The 16796-nt window shown below is 57.4% G+C and overlaps 1 protein-coding gene across 1 annotated transcript; it reads right to left on the bottom strand.

The window, feature by feature from the left end:
• Window positions 1-1100: 1100 nt before the first annotated feature.
• INHBB (inhibin subunit beta B) lies at window positions 1101-6983 on the bottom strand. Its single transcript, XM_046019267.1, has 2 exons — window positions 5181-6983; window positions 1101-2663 (listed from the first exon to the last, which is right to left on the bottom strand). The coding sequence occupies exons 1-2, from the start codon at window positions 5626-5628 to the stop codon at window positions 1888-1890; spliced, it is 1224 nt and encodes a 407-aa protein (XP_045875223.1). The 5' UTR covers window positions 5629-6983; the 3' UTR covers window positions 1101-1887.
• Between the last annotated feature and the right edge of the window lie 9813 nt (window positions 6984-16796).

Raw genomic sequence — 16796 nt, 5'->3', positions numbered from 1 at the left:
AAATAAACATAGAGGTGGGGATTTAAGGACGCACACCTGCATTCTACCATAGTCATTTTTTTTTTCTGTACCTTCTGGGTGTGTAAAGATAGAAAAGACACATCAAACTGAATAAACAAAATCCATTTATACCCTGAAACGTTGGCAGGCCACTCAAGGGATTGTTCAGAACGTCTACCTCATAGAAGATGGCCTCACCATCTAATAAAAATTAAAACTGATCTGTTGGCCTCTTTGGTTCCAAAATTATGTATAATACATTTAACTGTATTTTTTTTTTGCTGCTATAAAAATAACTTCTTTTTTCAAATGGCAGTTTCTGACTAATCATGCAACTAAATCAGTGCAAACATTAAAAGCAATCATTCGCTTAAAAAAGAAGCAAAGGATTTCATTTCAAGTATAAAAAATATAAAAAGAGTCGTACGAGTCCAGTTTCGTCTAGTGTGGGTCAACCCTTTAAATTGCATAGTTCACGCCGCACCTGGGCCTCTGGGGGCCGAGCGAGTTCAGTGCTCTGCCAAGGGCCAATCCTGGACACACGCAGATGGGCAAGTGCAAGATCACGGGCGTTCAGGCAAGTCGGCAAGTGCTAGGAGGGGCGGGCAGGCAGGCGAGCAGGTGGGAGGCGGGGGGCACGTCCATGGTCGGCCCTGGTGGCTGGGACCCACACAGGCAACTTCTGCAAAGCAGCTGAAAGCCTTCCCCGGCTCTCCCAGACCAGCTACACTGCTCCCCTCCCACAAACCCTGCTGGGTGGGGGGAGGGCACCCCCCCTCCATGCCTATCAGCATTTCCAGAATGCCTCCACTCCACCCTTTCCTCCTCCTCTGGGCTCATTCCCTTGCCTTGGGGTCATTTCCACCCCTATCCCAACCAGTCCTGGAGGAATATCCCCAGTGAAGGGCACAGATTGCAACTTTTTTTTTCTTCCCTTGTAAAATGATTCAAATCTTAACTTAAAAGGTCCTACCTGGTAGAAAAGTCCCTTTTCAAGGATACAACTGGAATGCGTGACCTGTCTGTCAACTGCTAGTGATCAGTTAAAGCATCAAATTAAGACCCTTCTCCCCTCCCTCCCTCCCTCCCCAAAACACGAACACACACATATAAGTCACGCCAGGGACCCAAGTGACAGTCAAACGGTCATTGCCACGGCTCCATGGTCTCTGGCAGGTTGTGTCCGTTCCGGGCCTCTTTCCCTCTACAAGGCTGGGAAAAGCCAGGCTTCCCCTGGTCCTGCAGCATGAAGGATCCCAGGCAGGGAAGGAAGCCAGCATGTCTGAGCCAGGAGACGCTAAGGCCTGGCGGGCCTTGCACACAAGCAAAGGGGGACATACAGCCCTCCTGCCTGTCCGCACACTCCCCACCCCCACATCTGCTTTTCCTCTCTGTGGCTGCCGTGCCCCCTCTCCCTCTCTCTCTCTCTCTCTCCGTGTCTCTGTCTTTGTGCTTTTATGTGTGCTCCGAAGGCGCGATTCAGAATGGCCGGGCCAGCTGGTGGGAATGGTGGCTGCTCACCCCATTCTCTCCGACTGACAGACATGTGTAGCTAAGCTGCCATTTGTCACCGCATCCATTTGCTGGTATCCCGGAGGCTGCCGTGTGGGTGGTGGGACGCGTCTGGCTGTGCGCATCTATGTGTGCGTTTGAAAGTATCTCGTGTCAGTTGAGCATCCGTGCTCTGGCTTGGACTGATTTGCTCGATGAAGTAGTAGGAAAAGATTTCAGGCCTCACCCTGGCACCTGCTGGGCAGCCCGACAGAAGGACCGCACTCGGCTGGCTGGGCAGCCGGTTCCCACAGGGGCTGGAAGGAGCCCTCCCAGGGGCCCCACCTTCGTGCCCCGCCCATGTCCCCTCCCCCCACGGCCGCAGCCCAGCTGCGGTCAGGCGCAGCCGCACTCCTCCACGATCATGTTGGGCACGTCCCGCTTGACGATGTTGTACTCGTCGTCGAAGTAGAGCATGGACATGGTGCTCAGCTTAGTGGGGATGCAGCAGGAGTTCACCGTGCCAGGGTTGAGGCCCCGCATGCGGTACTGGTTCACCACGGCCGTGTGGAAGGACGAGGCGGAGCCAGGGACCCCTGCCAGGTAGGCCGGGCAGCTGCCCTCACAGTAGTTCCCATAGTAGCCGGTGGGCGCGATGATCCAGTCGTTCCAGCCGATGAGGCGGAAGTCGATGAAGAACTGTTGCCTGCAACAGAGGTTGGTCCGGCCATCGCACTCCAGGCCCCGCTTGCGGATGCGGTGCCTGCTGTCCCCCAGGCGGGCCTGAACCACCACGAAGGGCCGGTGCGACTCCTCGCCCGGGTCCACGAACACGGGCACCACGGCCAGCTCCGGGCAGCCATCGCACTGCACGTCCAGGGTGAGCCGCCGCTCGCCGCGCTCAAACAAGGCCTGGATGGCCTCGGTGAGCGGGAAGGTGTGCCAGCCGCTGCGCTTGAGGTCCACCTTCTTCTCTACCACGTCCCACCGGTCGCCGTGGCCCTGCTCCTGGAAGTATACCTTGACCCGCACCTTCCTGCGGCTGCCCTTCTCCAGGACATAGGGCAGGAGCTTCAGGTACAGCCACAGGCTGGCCTGCGCCACAAACAGGTTCTGGTTGCCTTCATTGGAGATGAAGAAGTACAGACGGACGCGGGAGGAGGCGAGGCCATCTGCGGAGAAGTGGGAGAGCAGGCCAAGTTAATTCAAGGAGAACACGAGGCAATGGGGAAAGACACTCAGCGGCGTGATGCTGGAATGCGAACTTGCCACACAGCTGGAAAACGTTATTGACCAGAAAGACTCTTCCTGGGGCCGGGGCCTCTGAGTACAACCTGGGAGAGGCAGAGAAAAGCACTTTCCATTGAGAAACACCCAACCGGCTTGGAGCTGGAGGGTCCGGGGCCTCTAAAATTCTGCCTCACCTCTCCCCAGCCAGGGCTCCCTGGAGACAGGCTGTCAGGCCTCAAAGCTCAACAGAGGAACTTGTCAGGGGGCCAAGATCTTAACAAGTTGTTATGGGTATCTGTGAAATCTGAAAAACAAAACCAGGATCCTGAGGATTTGAGGGGTGGGTTGTGTCAGGAGAGAGGTTGGGTTCTTTTTTTTTTTTTTTTTTTTTTTTTTGGTTAACTCAGGGCATTGCAAAATCCAGCTGAGCCACCTACCGCCTCTTCCCAGTGTTTACCTAAGCATGATCTGATCCAACCCCCAGTGGAACCTCCACGGCAAACAAGCGAGCTCTGCTCAGATTTCTGACACAAGAACGTGTGCTTTGCAGGCTGCAAAGTGCAGCCCTCGCTTCTGACAAGTTCTAAGTTTCAGCCTTAAAACTTGAGGTCCACTCTGTTTGGGAGACGCTGGCTCCCCATTAAGGGCACGTTAATATCGTCAAGGAAAAGGGAGAACTGCCTTGTTAGTTTCCTCCATAATTCGGCTCAACAAGAAGAGAGGCCATGCCAACCTAGACACAACTACTCTCTCATGGTACATTTCAGTGACTTCTGGCAATCTGTACTTTTCTCTTCTTCTTCCTCTTTATTTTTCTTTCCCCAGGAAGAACAAATAAGGCAACTGTGTGACCACGGCTAGTTTTATCAAACCTCCTACCACTGCCTTGCAGCCCCCTCCTCAGGCCTCGCCTGGCTCCTCTAATAACACTGACATCTGACTTTGAAATGGGGGAAAGTGCAGCCTTAAAAGCTGGTCTTGGACGAGCTGCCTGTGACCTGAATCTGTTATTTATAAGTCAAAGAGCTGGCTCCGTGAAACGGACCAGAAATACACCAGCCCCCGCTGTCATTTTGTGCCACCGGGACCAAAAGGCCTTCTCGACCTTCCAGAATCACATTTCTACTCTGGGCCCCAAAGCACCTTTTAATCCAAGCTCTCTAATTGCATGTCGAGCTTTCCCTGACTCGGTCGGACAGCTAAAACAGCAATGCATTTCTTTCTAAGCACAAACCAGCCCGATTGTCTCTGCTTTTCTCCACACCCGGCCATGCAAAACTTTTCATCCCTTTTCATCCCCAGGCGGCACCAGGACCGTCTGCCTGCTGCCTGGGAGGATGGGGGGCATTTTCAGCCTGGTGACACAAGCGTCCCCCCCCCACACACACACACAAGCTCCCTGCCCACCCCCGCCCTGCCCGCACCAGGGCTTCCCCCTCTGCGACCTTCTCCGCAGTCCCCTCCGCACAAATGGGGCTGAGCTCCAGGCACAAAAGCCAGCCTGGCTCATTCAAGTCCTGAAAAGGACAGCGGAGTGGAAAGCACTTGCAGCATTTCAGCGCGGGCACATTTTCCTCCTTCTTTTAAAGTTCTGAAAGATTTTCTGTCTCTCGATTATTATATTTAGACAGCGGTAGAAATTTGCAATCCGGGGCCGGGAGAAAATTCCAGAAAGGACTCCTACCCTTTGTTAACTACGAACTCTGCGGCTCTCAGGCGAGGGGGCTGCTACCGCTGCCAGGCGAGCCGAGAGGCACCGGGCTGCCCCCGAGCCGAGCCGCGTCTTTCTCTGCGTAAATGATGGGACCTGTTGAGAAGCCTGCCTTCCGCCCGATTCCTGTGCCCACACAATCGGAAGAGAGGTTGCCTAGCTCTCCTCAGTGAGGCTTCAGCAATCCTGGCAAGCCCACGCTGCCCGGCGATGGAAGCGGCCCCGGGGCCTCTCACACAGGAGCGCGCGCGCGCGCGTGCACACACACACACACACACACACACACACACACACACACACACTTCTCCAGCCCACGGATATCAACAAGCACACACATCTTCAACCACACTGCTAAGCCTACACTCTGATCGTGGGAAACAAAAACATTAAGCAATCACCAAGCAAGTGCCCGCGGAGCCAGGGCCGCACGCATCTGCCGGGAGGGGGATGCACGCCCAGTGGCGCTGGGGCCCGGTTTCAGAGAGCAGGGGTGGAGGGCAAGGCGTTCAGCGACGGGGACAGGGGGAGCAGGAAGAGGTATGCTGCCGGGGGTGGTGGGGGGCGGGTAAGAAGACGGCAACCAGGACGGGGCGCACAGGGCCAGAGGGGAGAGGCAGGGCCGAGAGTCCGCGTTGCCCCCAGGGTGCGCTGGCTGGGGCGGCCGACGGGTAAGGAGAAGGGGGTGGGAGAGGGTGAAGAGGGGGTGGGGAGCTAGGGCCGCTGCTGGCCGCCCGTGGGACCAACCCACCTGTCTCGGCGAAGCTGATGATCTCCGAGACGCGCTCCTGGCCGTCTGCGCCCGGGCTGGCGTGGCCGTCGAGGTGCGGGATCTCCACGCGGCCGTCTTCGCGCACCTTGCCCGCGTGCAGCTTGCGCAGGGCCGTGACCATGGCGGCCTTGGGCACGGCATGCGTGATGTTGGGCCGGCCCCGCATCTGCAGGCGGCTCAAGATGTGCCGCTTCACCGCCTCCAGGAAGTCCCCGTCCACCCGGCCCAGCTCCTCCGGCCGCCGGAAGCCGCCGCACGACGTGCAGGTGTCCTGCGAGCCGCCGGGGGCTCCGGGCGGCGGGGGCGGTGGCGGCGCGGCAGGAGACGGAGGGGGCGTGGGCGAGCCCCAGGCCTCGGGCCCCAGCCAGCCGGCCGCCAGCAGCAAAAGGCAGGCGGCCCCCAGCGCCCGACCGGGCAGCCCGTCCATGGTGCGCCGCTGGCGACGAGGGCGCCCGCCGCGAGGCGAGCCGAGCCGAGCGCAGGGCCGGGCTCCGGGCTCCCGGCGCGCCGCCCCGCCCCGCCCCCGCCCGCGCCCGCCCGGGCCTCCGCCCGCCCGCCGGGAGGGCCGCCGCCGGCTAGCAGGGGGAGGGGGCCGGCCGGGCCGCGGGGGTTCCCGCGCGGCGGGGAAGGGGCGCGGAGAGGCGCGGGGGCCGGAGAGGCGCGCCGGCGAGGAGGGGGCCGGAGGGTCACTGCCGCGCGGGCGTCTCAGGGCGCCTCGGCATCTGCAGCCTTCCCCCCATCCTCTCCGCGTCGGGGCCCCGCAGCCCCCAGCTCCGGTGAAGCGAAAGCGGCGGCAGCCGTGCCTCGGCCGCCGCGCGGGGAAGGTGGCGAAAGGGCCGGTCGACGCAACTTGGCCGAGACGGAAGCGAAGGCGCCGGAGTCCCCGGAGTGGAGCCGGGCGCGGCTTGGCGCGGCGCTGCGGCGGGCGCTGCGGCGGGGCCCCGCGCTCGCACCTGAGCGCGGAGGAAGGGCCGCGGCCGCCGGCGACGGGCCGGTAGTCCTCGCCGCCGGCCGGCGGGCGGGCGGCGGAGCGGAGCGAGCGCAGTGGCGGGAGCGCCGGGGAGCGCTGGCCGCGCGGGCCCGCTCAGAGGCGGCGCGGAGTCCCCGGCCGCGGGCCCTGCAGTCCTCCCGGCGCGTCACACGGCAAAGTTGTCTCTAGGCTCCCGGGGCGCCGCATCCACCGGCGGGCGGGCCGGCCGCTGCGCGCTCCACCGGGGCCTCCGCTCCGCCCGCCTTCTCGCTGCCTCCCTCCCTCCGCCTGCCTGCGCGGGCCGGCTGGGCGCGGGGCGCCGTGCGAGGAAGGCGAGGCGGAGGCAGGGCCCTTCTCGCCCCTGTCTCTCCTGCCTGCTGCAGCGGCGGCGAGGTCGGTTGGAGCGTCTAAAAGTCTCGCAGCGTCCCCGGGTGCGGGTGCCCTAGCTCGCTCTCCCACTGGCACACGCCGCAGGGCCGAGAGCGAGCGGGAGGGTGGCGGCCGCGTCCCTGCGCCCGGCCGCGACACGGTGCAGAGCCTGCCGAGGAGTTCTTCTCTTTGCCCTCTCTTCTTTTACTCTCCTCGTTTTTTCTCCCAAGGGGGGAAAAAAGCCGTACAATCTCCGTATGTGCGCGCGCGTTGAGATAGACGTTGGCATAAAAAGGGGGGGGTGAGCTAGTCTCCTCGTCCTGGCCATGCGGGAGGAGGCTGTCCGTGCCTCCCCGCTCCGGCTGCCCCCCCGGGGGGGCGGAATCTGTTCAAGTCGCTGCCGCCCGCTCCCCACGCCCACCCCCGCTTCCCCCCGCTTTTTTTCTTTCTGCCTTCGCGGGAAGGAGGGGCGAGCCGGCCCGCTCCCCTCCCCCCCCACCCCCGCAATGCCCGGCCACTTTTGCTGTCTCGAAACTTTCCCACCACGTGGGCGCCCCGGACCCTCGCCCAGCTGGGTGGCGGGCGACACCGACGGGCTCCCGGCCCAGGATCCCGGTGCTTGCCCGCTCCCCGCGGTCGCGCAGGCCCTGCCCTCGCCCCTGCCCCCGCCCTCCGCGACCGGGAGAAGCAACTCTCGCCGCCGCGGCCGCGGCCGCCCCCGTCCCTCCCGGGGTGCACCTTCTCGAGCTTGGCGAGGCGGGGGCGGCGGTGCGGCCGCGGGCTAGCTCCGCGGGTGGATGTCGCTCCCGGGCTGCAGTGCCCTAGCCGAGCGCCCCGGGCCGCCCGAGCACTGAACGAGGCGTGGGTCCCCGCGGGCTGGAGGGGTAGAGGAGGCGGTGGCCGTGGAGGTCTGGCCAGCCGCAGCCTCTGCCGGCTCCAAGTCCCAGGAAAATACTGTGTGGGGAACCGGCCTTGCGGCAGGAAGGCCTTTGAGCCCCAGGGCTTGCGGGCCTGACGAGGTCTCCTGCTTCACTGCTTCCCTGCCCCAAGTGGTCCATTCTGGTCTCAGACAAACCAGGGTTCCAGTGGACTCTCAGCCACTGCCAGCCTTGTGGGAGTGACCTTGGGTCGTCTTCACCCTCTCTGGTCTTTATCTCATCACCTGTCATGGGGGAGGACAGTAACACCTGTGTCACACCTTGGGAGCTCCAAACAAGGTATCTTGGTCACACTCCTCACAGAATCCTGTACATTGTGATTCTAAGGCATAGTTTCTTGGGTGGCCCAGACCAAGCCACGGTGTCAGTGAACACGGAACACCCAACCCATCCAGAACCCCAAGTGCTGCAGTTCCTTCTGTCCTTCCTTACGCCCCCACCTGGCGCAGAGTAGCATGACAGTGCCCACAGGGCGCAGCACCCGGAGGCCAAGGAACACCACCCTGCGCCATCCCCTTACTGCCCAGACCCCCACCCACTCAACAGGCAAGATGGGGAGGAGGGAGCAGGATGGGAGGTCATTCTGGCTTTCCCAGGACCTGGGGGAAATGAAGCTGGAACGTGGCATCCAGCTTAGTATTCCCCACACTCCCCGAGCTGGAAGCTTCAGGCGGCCCCGAGCTTCAGGCCGGCTCCTGCCTCTGCGGAGCTCAGCCAGGACTGCAGCCCTGCTGAGGCCCGCAAGTCTGGAGGCCGAGCGCCCTCTCCCTCCCAACCTGAGGAACCGACTTGAAGGTGCTTGGCCCTGTGGGACAACACTGGACCTGATACAGGAAGTCAGAAGCAGGGGCCCAGGAGGGTCCCCAGGATGGCAGCCCTTCTGCGTCCTTGGAGCTGTTTCCAGAGCCCAGCTCTCTGCTGTTCCCACCCACACAGCACTCTCTGACCTCTGGTTCCATCTCCTTCGCAATCCCCCCAGCCCATGGAGGCTGTGGTCTCTGGGCAGGAAGGAGGTGCTTCGGCACCGCAGGACTCTGAACCAGGCTGCACCCACCTCTGCGGTTTTGCTTGCCTCTTCCACCAGGCACACAAGCTCTGGTTCTCTGGGTCTTTCCATCACCACAGCCACCAACCGCTTGGCGCACACCTTCTGTCTTAAAGACCCAGCCCCATCTCTCCTCCTTGGTGAAGCTCACCATGGCCCTCTTGTGCCTTGAAGAGTTATTTGCCATATTAGACTCCTCGCCCCAATGCCTGGCTGTTATCCCTTTACCTATCTGTCTCTTTTGTGGGACCTGGACTCCTGGATGACAAGAACCAGGTCTCGTGGGTCACATTTGAGGCCAAATCAGAGGCAGCTTATTGAACTAATGCTTGGTTGATTGAATGAGTGAATGAATGAATGAATGAACGAAGGAATAAGTCATTAAGCCAGTAAAGAATTGAGCACCCCGCACTCCCCAGTACCCTCACAACAGCTGTCCTGGCCTGTCTGGCTCCCACCGATCTCACTGTGAGCCTCACCCGGGCTGGATAGGGCTGGGTGGGAGGGGGGGCTCCACACCTTTGGGAAGATCCAGCGTCCTACTCATTGAGCGGGCTCTGGGAGGGGCAGAAGTCACCTCATCCTTGCTAGTAAGAGGAGGAAAGAGGAGGTTGAGAGGAGGGTCCACACTTTGCTGGGCTGGTGGAGAGCTCTCAGCCCCGCTGTCAGTCATCTGCTGGGAGGGAACTGGGTCAAGCGGTAGTCAGAAACCATCTGCTCGAGAAGCTGGGATTATCCCGCCCTCTGCTGATCCCCCAGCCCACAGGAGCCAAGGGTGTAAATTGAGTTCTTCCAGATCACCTTGTGCTTGTGGGGGGAGGAGCCCCCCATCTCCTACTGAGGGGCAAGGACCTGTTCCTGTTGCTTCAAAGCCTTTTTTAGCACTGGGCTCTGTCCTCCTTGTATGGTGACCTCAGCCTTCAGTCCCAGCCAGAGGTGTGACCGCGCCTGTCAGTTTTGAACGCAATAATGCACATCCGTGTTGTAGCCAGTGCCCTCCTGCAGGATCAGGCCACCCCCCCCCCAACACACACACCACCACAGAATGCTGGCTCCCTGCCACCAACGAGGAGCTCGGGCCCCATGGGGAAGGCAGGAAGAAAACATGGCAGCGTCGTGGAGCCGGGACACAAAACCTGAGAGGGCTTCCTCTAGGAGGCGCAGGCATGAGCTCTCACGAGTCTGTTTGGGTTAGTTCTTTTGCATAAGTCACAGTTAAGTGTCAATTGGGGGATCCTGAAAATGTTCACAAGTGAAAAAGGAAACCATAAATGAGCCTCAGAGCGCGTTTGCTAGAAGGGAACCCAGGTGCGGCCCGTGCATGGCCCCCGAAGCGTGTGGGATGAAGAGGAAAGCCCTCACGCCGGTGGCGCTGCGCATACGGGCTGAAAAGAGCCCTTTGGCACAGTTGGGCTGGGGGACATGCTGGTCACTTTCCCAGCGCTGGCCGGGGAGCCCCTGTGGCCAGACGTCACTGTCCCACATCACAACTTTCCAGAGTGGCTCAGTGTCTGAATGGAAGGAGCCGCGAGGCTGGACCGGACGAGATGTTCTGTCCACCTGGCAATTCAAGACACGGGCGAGGAACAAACCTGGAGCCGGGGGCCGAAGCAGGACACTGCCATGGAGGCCCCCAAAGGGACAGGAGCCAAGCTGACCTTCGGAAAAACTCAAACACCACCATGGTGCCCCTCAGAATACACCCTCCCCCGCCCCCCAGGCTACCTCACGCTTTCAAGGTCACAGAAGCAAGTCCTTGACAAGAGAGAGGGTGGGGAAAGGTGGTTTTGAGGCGACAGCCCTGTACTTCTCACCAGAGCCACTGGATGGCGCCCACCTTTGAAGGACCCCACCAGGTATACACCCCGTTACGTTCTGCTGTGGCCTGTGGAGGAATGCTTGTCACCTCTGAAACATGAGCTCCAGGGCTGAGGCCATCTGTGCCCTTCATCTGTAGCTTCCCGGCACCCAGCACAGCCCAACTCTGGGACTGCTGACTAACTAAAGTCAGTTCATCCTGCATAACTGAGGAAGGCGCCGAGGCGCGGGAAGCATCGTCTGATCAGTGGGCCTGGAGTTCACACACCGACTCCCAAGTTCCAGTTGACCTGCATACGGGGCACAGCGCACAGGCTTCCCTCCTGTTTCCCACCCAGGCATAAGCATGCTGACCCAGCCAATCCCTAAACCAGGTTGTCATGCAAAACCTGGGTGTAGGGCTCCCTCACCCAGTCATTTCTTCTCAGTGGACTCTCTCAGCAACCAATCCCCTAACATCTATCATGTGTTAGCAAGAATCCTAGAAATCATTGTGTCCCTGGACCCATCTCAGTAAGACCAAGGTGCTGGGAAGAAGCTTGCTTGACAGGACCTGGAGGACCCCACACACACAACTTCACCCAGCAAGGTGTTAGAGGCTTGTTCCGGAGTAGCCTTTAACATGTTTTGTAACATTTGGGAAATATTTTGACAGCGCCCATAGGAATGGCCGTCCCGGTGGGTATATTTTCTAGAAAAATAGAGGCACTAAAAGAAGCATTTAGTTAGTGTCCCACTTCAAATTATTAATCACAAACTTTCTCATCCAGAATTCCTTCCCATTCGTTCACTAACCCCGCTGAACTAGCTGTTGAAGATATTGCAAAGCTCAAGTCCAACCTCATCACCCTTGTATGCGGTCCCAGTCTACTGGGGAGTCCAATACACGAACTAACTGGGAGGGGATGAAAGCCAAAGGGAAGGTGGTGGCAGTGAGGACCCAAAAGAAGAAAGAGGAAGGGTTGGATGCCTTTCATCAACACAGGGCTGGGCTAGGCAGGAAGAGCTGAAGATCCTTTTTGACCCCATTTCTGCCCTGCTTGGTCCTGGAGGCAACTCCCATGTACCCGTGTGTGACGAGAACCCAATGAGCCAGTTATTTTGCAACTAACAAAGGCAAAATGGAGCATTTCAAAGGTCTCCTTGCTTGGGTCCCCAAGCCCAACCATGTCTACTTCGGGAACACTCAAGTCCAAGCATGAAATTCTCCTTAAATAGCACTCCCCAGTTCTTAGCTGCTCCTGAACTTCAGAGCTGACCCTTGCATCCATACCTTGGAGAATGAGAAGTGACCCACCTGTCCAATGAGCCTCCAGCAAAAAACCAATCAGGCACAGCCAACCAAGATAGCATTTCTTAGGTTCTCACAGGTGACAGAAAAAAACCAGGGAAACGATTCTTGTAGATGGGTATAGATAAGACATCCTTTCTGCTAAAAAGCAATGAACAGATTAATTCATTATGTATCTAGATGCTGAAAACCTTTATGTCCAATAGTCAGTACGCACCAACCCGCCCCCCCCCCCACCCCCACCACCCAACCCCAGTGCACCTTGGTACTCCGTAGTCACACCAATCCAGACCTGCCAGGCTCTCATGGTGAAGTCGTTTAGAAAGAGAGCCACGATGATGTTACATTTCATGAAAGATCACGCCTTCCTTACATAAGACTCTGATTGAATTCTTGCTGCTAGTAAAAGGGTCTCTGTCTTGCCATTGAAGGGAATTCTGCAGGGGGAACCACTGTGGTTGTAGAAGAAGAAAAAAATAGGATCATTACCAGCTCAATCCCCGGCCCAGCCCAGGCCTATTGCTGGCTCATAAAGCTGTGTTAATTTCAAATGCTCCAAACTGAGCCCTTTCTCTCCCTCCCGGTACCGGGCAGCCTTCACCCTGGACACACACTCATCTGCGCTGCTCTCCCCAGTTTTTGCCACTGTGTTCCCCACCCCCCTACCCCCTTCTCCCCTCTACTCCCGCCAGAGTCAGGTCCAGTCCAAGAAAGGAGGGATCTCTCATCCACCCCCTGGGCTCAAACACACTCAGCTCTTCCCCTACCTTTCCTTTCCCATACATCACATCGTGACTGAAATGCTGGAGAAACAAAAATGAATAAAAAGGGAATGATCAGATCTTTGCTGATGGATAAATGTATTTATATCTAATTAGGAGACTTCACTGTGAAGGGGGTACAGTGTTCTAGTTCTGGCCTACTGAAGGACAAATACCTACGTAGCGTTCATTCTCCAAGTTGGTGAAAGATGCCCGGAGTCGGTCCGCATTAGTGGTGCCAATAGAACCATGAGCAGAGCTCAGGCTAACAGGCGGCATCCCCGGGGCTCCCCCTGCCAGTGGAGCCTGTCTGCCCAGAGTTTTTTTCATGCAAGTTGGTCTTAAGCCAGGGATTTGAGAAGATTTGCCCTTCTCCACCTTTCCAAAAAAGGAAAAAAGGAAAGAAAGATATAACAATATAGATACAGATGATACAGGGTTATAGACATATACAGCTAGATGATAGATGATAGGTAGATAGATATAGATAGATGATAGATGATAGATAGACAGATAGATGAGATCCGTAAGGAAAAAGCATCTTTAGGATGAAGATCCAAACCGTTAAACTTCCATTTGACCTTCATCTCCCTGAGAGTGCCTAACGCTTCTCATACCCCCACAACTTCCTACTGATTCAGAAATAACAGCACAGAGCAAAGAACTTAATTAAAAATAAAAAGAAGAAGCTGCCAGTGCCTTGGCTTTCATCAGGGACACAGATACTAAAATACTCATCAACTGACATTCACTATCACTCATCAGAAGATGCTAAGAATATGCATTATTATAAAATCGCTTCATGACATTATTTATACCTGTAAATAATGTGGTCAAAGCGTCATCTACCTGAGCTAGCTAACCAAGAATCCTTTGTAAATTAAACCGGGACACGCTCTGACACACTCACTTGTCTTGCACATACAGGGGATAGCTAACCCTCCCAGCCACGAGGGCATAATCTGGGTACAAGGCCTCTCAGCATCGTCTCCAGCCCTTCCTGAGCCCTCCATCTATTGTTGAGAACGTGTTCTTTTATTCATTGCGCAAGGCATTTGTTCGGAGAACCTAGAGAAATGGGGCACGGTGCCAGGCAAAGAGAAGACTAGGGCACCACCGGCCTGCCTCGGGCAGCACAGCAGGGAGGGCCTGGCCCCCTGGGGCCACACAGAAGGAGTGTAAGGACCAAAGGGATGGGAGAGGTCTGGCGCTGTGGGATTTGCAGAGGGAGGAGGGAAGAGGGGAGCTTGGAGAATTTCACGGAGGCTGGGTGCTGAGGCTTGGAGCGACCCTGGCCGAGGCAGGGCAGAGCCAGTCAGGGTCAGGGAGGGGGTCTGGCAAGGGCCTTCCAGACAGCAGACTCCTCGCAAATTGAGGATGGCGGAACAGAAGGACCGGAGCGGGGTCATGGTGACTTTCTGGGGCCTCATCAGCTGCACCAGCCCTGGGTTGCCTTTTCTGCTCTTCTCTTACACAGAAGAAAACCTTGGGAGCTTGAGCTACCAGTGCCGGGGGGATTCTGTTATTTGCAGCCTAACCCAATGTTAATTCAGCGAAGGGTCTTCAGCACTGAGATGAGGTGACCCCCCTCACCCCCGGTAGGGAGTAGGAGGAAAAAAAAAAAGAAAGGAAGCAGAAAAGGAGCAGTTGGGGCGGGGGTGAGGAAGAAAAGCCAGAAGAGGGTGGTGTCCCACAGCCAGGGGACTATAGGAGCAGAGGTGACCAAACAGGCCAAGTGTGGCAGAGGGGTCCCCAAGGAGACCTGGGGAAGGCGCAGCAGTTAGCAAATGGAACCAGCAGGTGGGTAGTCTCTGAATGAGCAAACTGTTCCGGGGAAGGAAGAGAGCTGGACCAAAAGGATAGCACATTCCTTCATGATCCAGGCCAGGGGGACCCAGAGCTTTAAGGCCGGAAGCTGGGGGGGTCTCTGCAGAAGGGCAGCCTCCCCAGGTGGGAGACAGGGCTGGCTGACAGGCAGAAGCTGAGGCAGACCATAGGGGAGATCTGCAGTGGGATGCCCTCTGGGGAAAGGATTGATTGCCTGGGGCATCTTAGACAGAGAGCTGAAAATAGGGAGCCAAACCGGCCCTTGAGTTTGGGTGACGGGATGGGGGTAAGCCCGAGAAGGTCAACGCAGGAGCCGAATTCAAAGGACTGGATGGGGTGTGTGTGTGCCTGTGTGTGTGTGTGTTGGGATCTGTGCGTTTGCACTGGTGTGTACGTGTTATGTGTGTTGGGGTATGTGCCTGTCAAGACATTTGTATTGTGTGTCGTGTGTTCAGGGGTCTGGTGTTGGGATGTGTGTCATGATACGTGTCTATGGGTGTTGTGGGGAGAGTGTGTTGGCGTGTGTATGTGCTGACGTGGCAGGTGCTGCTGGTGGGAGCACGTGTGCACCAGTCTCAGGATGATTTTGCCAGTAAGAGGAAGAGCAAGGGAGCGCCCTGGGTGGCTCGGCCAGTTAAGTGTCTGCCTTCAGGTCAAGTTGTGATCCCAGGGTTCTGGGATCAAGTTCGGCGAAGAGCCCGCTTCTCCCTCTCCTTCTGCTGCTCTCCCGCTTGTGCATGCGCGCTCTCTCTGTCAAATGAATTTTTAAAAATCTTTGTTAAAAAAAAAAAGGGAACAGCAAGGAAAACAACATTAAGGACTTTTCCTGCCCTATAAAACTTTACTGCTGACTCCAAGAGAGACTTAGAAGGCAGAACTCATGGGAGTTTGTGGTTGCATGAGGAAGAGAGGGAGAAGGAAGATTCCAGAATGGCAGGCATCTCACGCTGGGGCCATGCTTCCCCGTCTCTAACTCCGGGCATGTCAGATGTTCAGACAGGTTCTTCGGCTCGGCGGCACGGCCACCACCCCACCTGCGGACCCCCTGCACTAGAAAGCTGCTTGCCCAGGCAGACTGGCTTCTCCCACATTACCACAGCCACGAAAAGAAAACATTCCCCAAATTCCCCTGGAATGACTTTCCCTGGAAGCATCGAGAAAGCGTGGTCTGCAGAATGAGACTGGCAAGGAGGAAGGAGGCAGTCCACTTCTCCACCAAAGGTTCCGGACCAGCATCTGAAAGAAGCAGGGCAACTCCCAGAACTGCCCAGGAACACTGGCTCTGGGCGGGGGGGGGGGGGTGCCAGTTGGTTGGCAGACACAGCTCCAGGCTGGCTACTCCAGAGCCAGGGGTCAGTGTGTGGGCCGCTGCAGCAAGCAGGAGCCTGTCCCCGTCTGCCTCGGGGTACGAGACATGCTGCTTCTGGAGACAGAGCAGAGGCAGCCAAGCCCGCCACACGGAACACACAGGCTGTCGAGCTGTAGTTCCTCGTGTGTTCCTGTAGGAAGAATCGTTCTTCAACCAAGAAAGAGTTAACTCTTTCCTACGGCCGCGCACTTCTATCCTGCAGTCTTGTCTCATGATCCACCGCTGCCAAGGGAAAGTTCTAATCCCGCCTGAAGACGATGGGGGCTTCTCATGGAGCCCCTGACCTCTCTAGCTTTCTATGAAGAACCCCCTTCCTCGGCCCCAACCCCTCACTCACCCTCTCCCTCCTCCGGTCCCTGAGAGTGACTTCTAGTGACCAGGACAGGCCCTGTGTCTCTCTGGGATAACCACTCATCTTGGCTTTCCCCTGGGCCAAGGCGTCTCCCGGGACGTGGGACTTTCCGTGGTAAAACCGGGACTGTCCCAGACAAACCAGGACAGTTGGTCACATTGCATGCCTCACCCCTTCTTATCTTTACTTATGTTATTAGCCCAGCCTGCCGAGCCTTGCTGCCAGGAAACATTCTATCCACACTGGACCACTGCCTCCAGGAAGCTTCTCTTAGTCAGCTTCTGTCTCCCTGAGAACCCAAGAACCCATCTCCATCGAAACCAGACAACGATGTTGTCCTCAGTGCCCTCCTGGGAGGCTGAAGGGTCCAACACAGCACTCTGCTATTGAAGGAACTGAATAATCTGTCCTAGACTTGAGCTTCTGGAGGACAACTATGCCATCTTCATGTCTCTGTGATTGTCCCTAAGCCCAGCCGTCACAGGGGAGCCATAGATGTTTGCTAAACTATTTTGCCAAAATATGTAGGGAGGGATACTGTGATGTATGCTGACGTGCCAAGATAAATTTCCTTCAAAAATTCTGAAAAGTCATTGTATTCCCCTGATTCATTTAACAAACACTTATTAAGCGCCTATTATATGCCTAGTGCAGGAGATAGAACAGCGAACAAGAGTCAAAATCGTGGGGCGCCTGGGTGGCTCAGTGGGTTAAAGCCTCTGCCTTCGGCTCAGGTCATGATCTCAGGGTCCTGGAATTGAGCCCCGCATCGGGCTCTCTGCTCCGCGGGGAGCCTGCTTCCTCCTCTCTCTCTCTGTCTGCCTTTCTGCCTACTTGTGATCTCTGTCAAATAAA

Source organism: Meles meles, chromosome 9, assembly GCF_922984935.1.
Source record: "Meles meles chromosome 9, mMelMel3.1 paternal haplotype, whole genome shotgun sequence".
In the NCBI taxonomy this organism is placed as follows: Eukaryota; Metazoa; Chordata; class Mammalia; order Carnivora; family Mustelidae; genus Meles; species Meles meles.
This window is presented reverse-complemented; position numbering and strand designations above follow the sequence as displayed.

Bases quoted from the DNA above. Each gene is read 5' to 3' on its own strand.
- INHBB (XM_046019267.1), bottom strand. From the start codon at position 5,628: ATGGACGGGCTGCCCGGTCGGGCGCTGGGGGCCGCCTGCCTTTTGCTG. The intron at 2,664-5,180 runs GTGGGTTGGTCC...ACTTCTCCGCAG, and splicing joins CATCAGCTTCGCCGAGACAG to ATGGCCTCGCCTCCTCCCGC.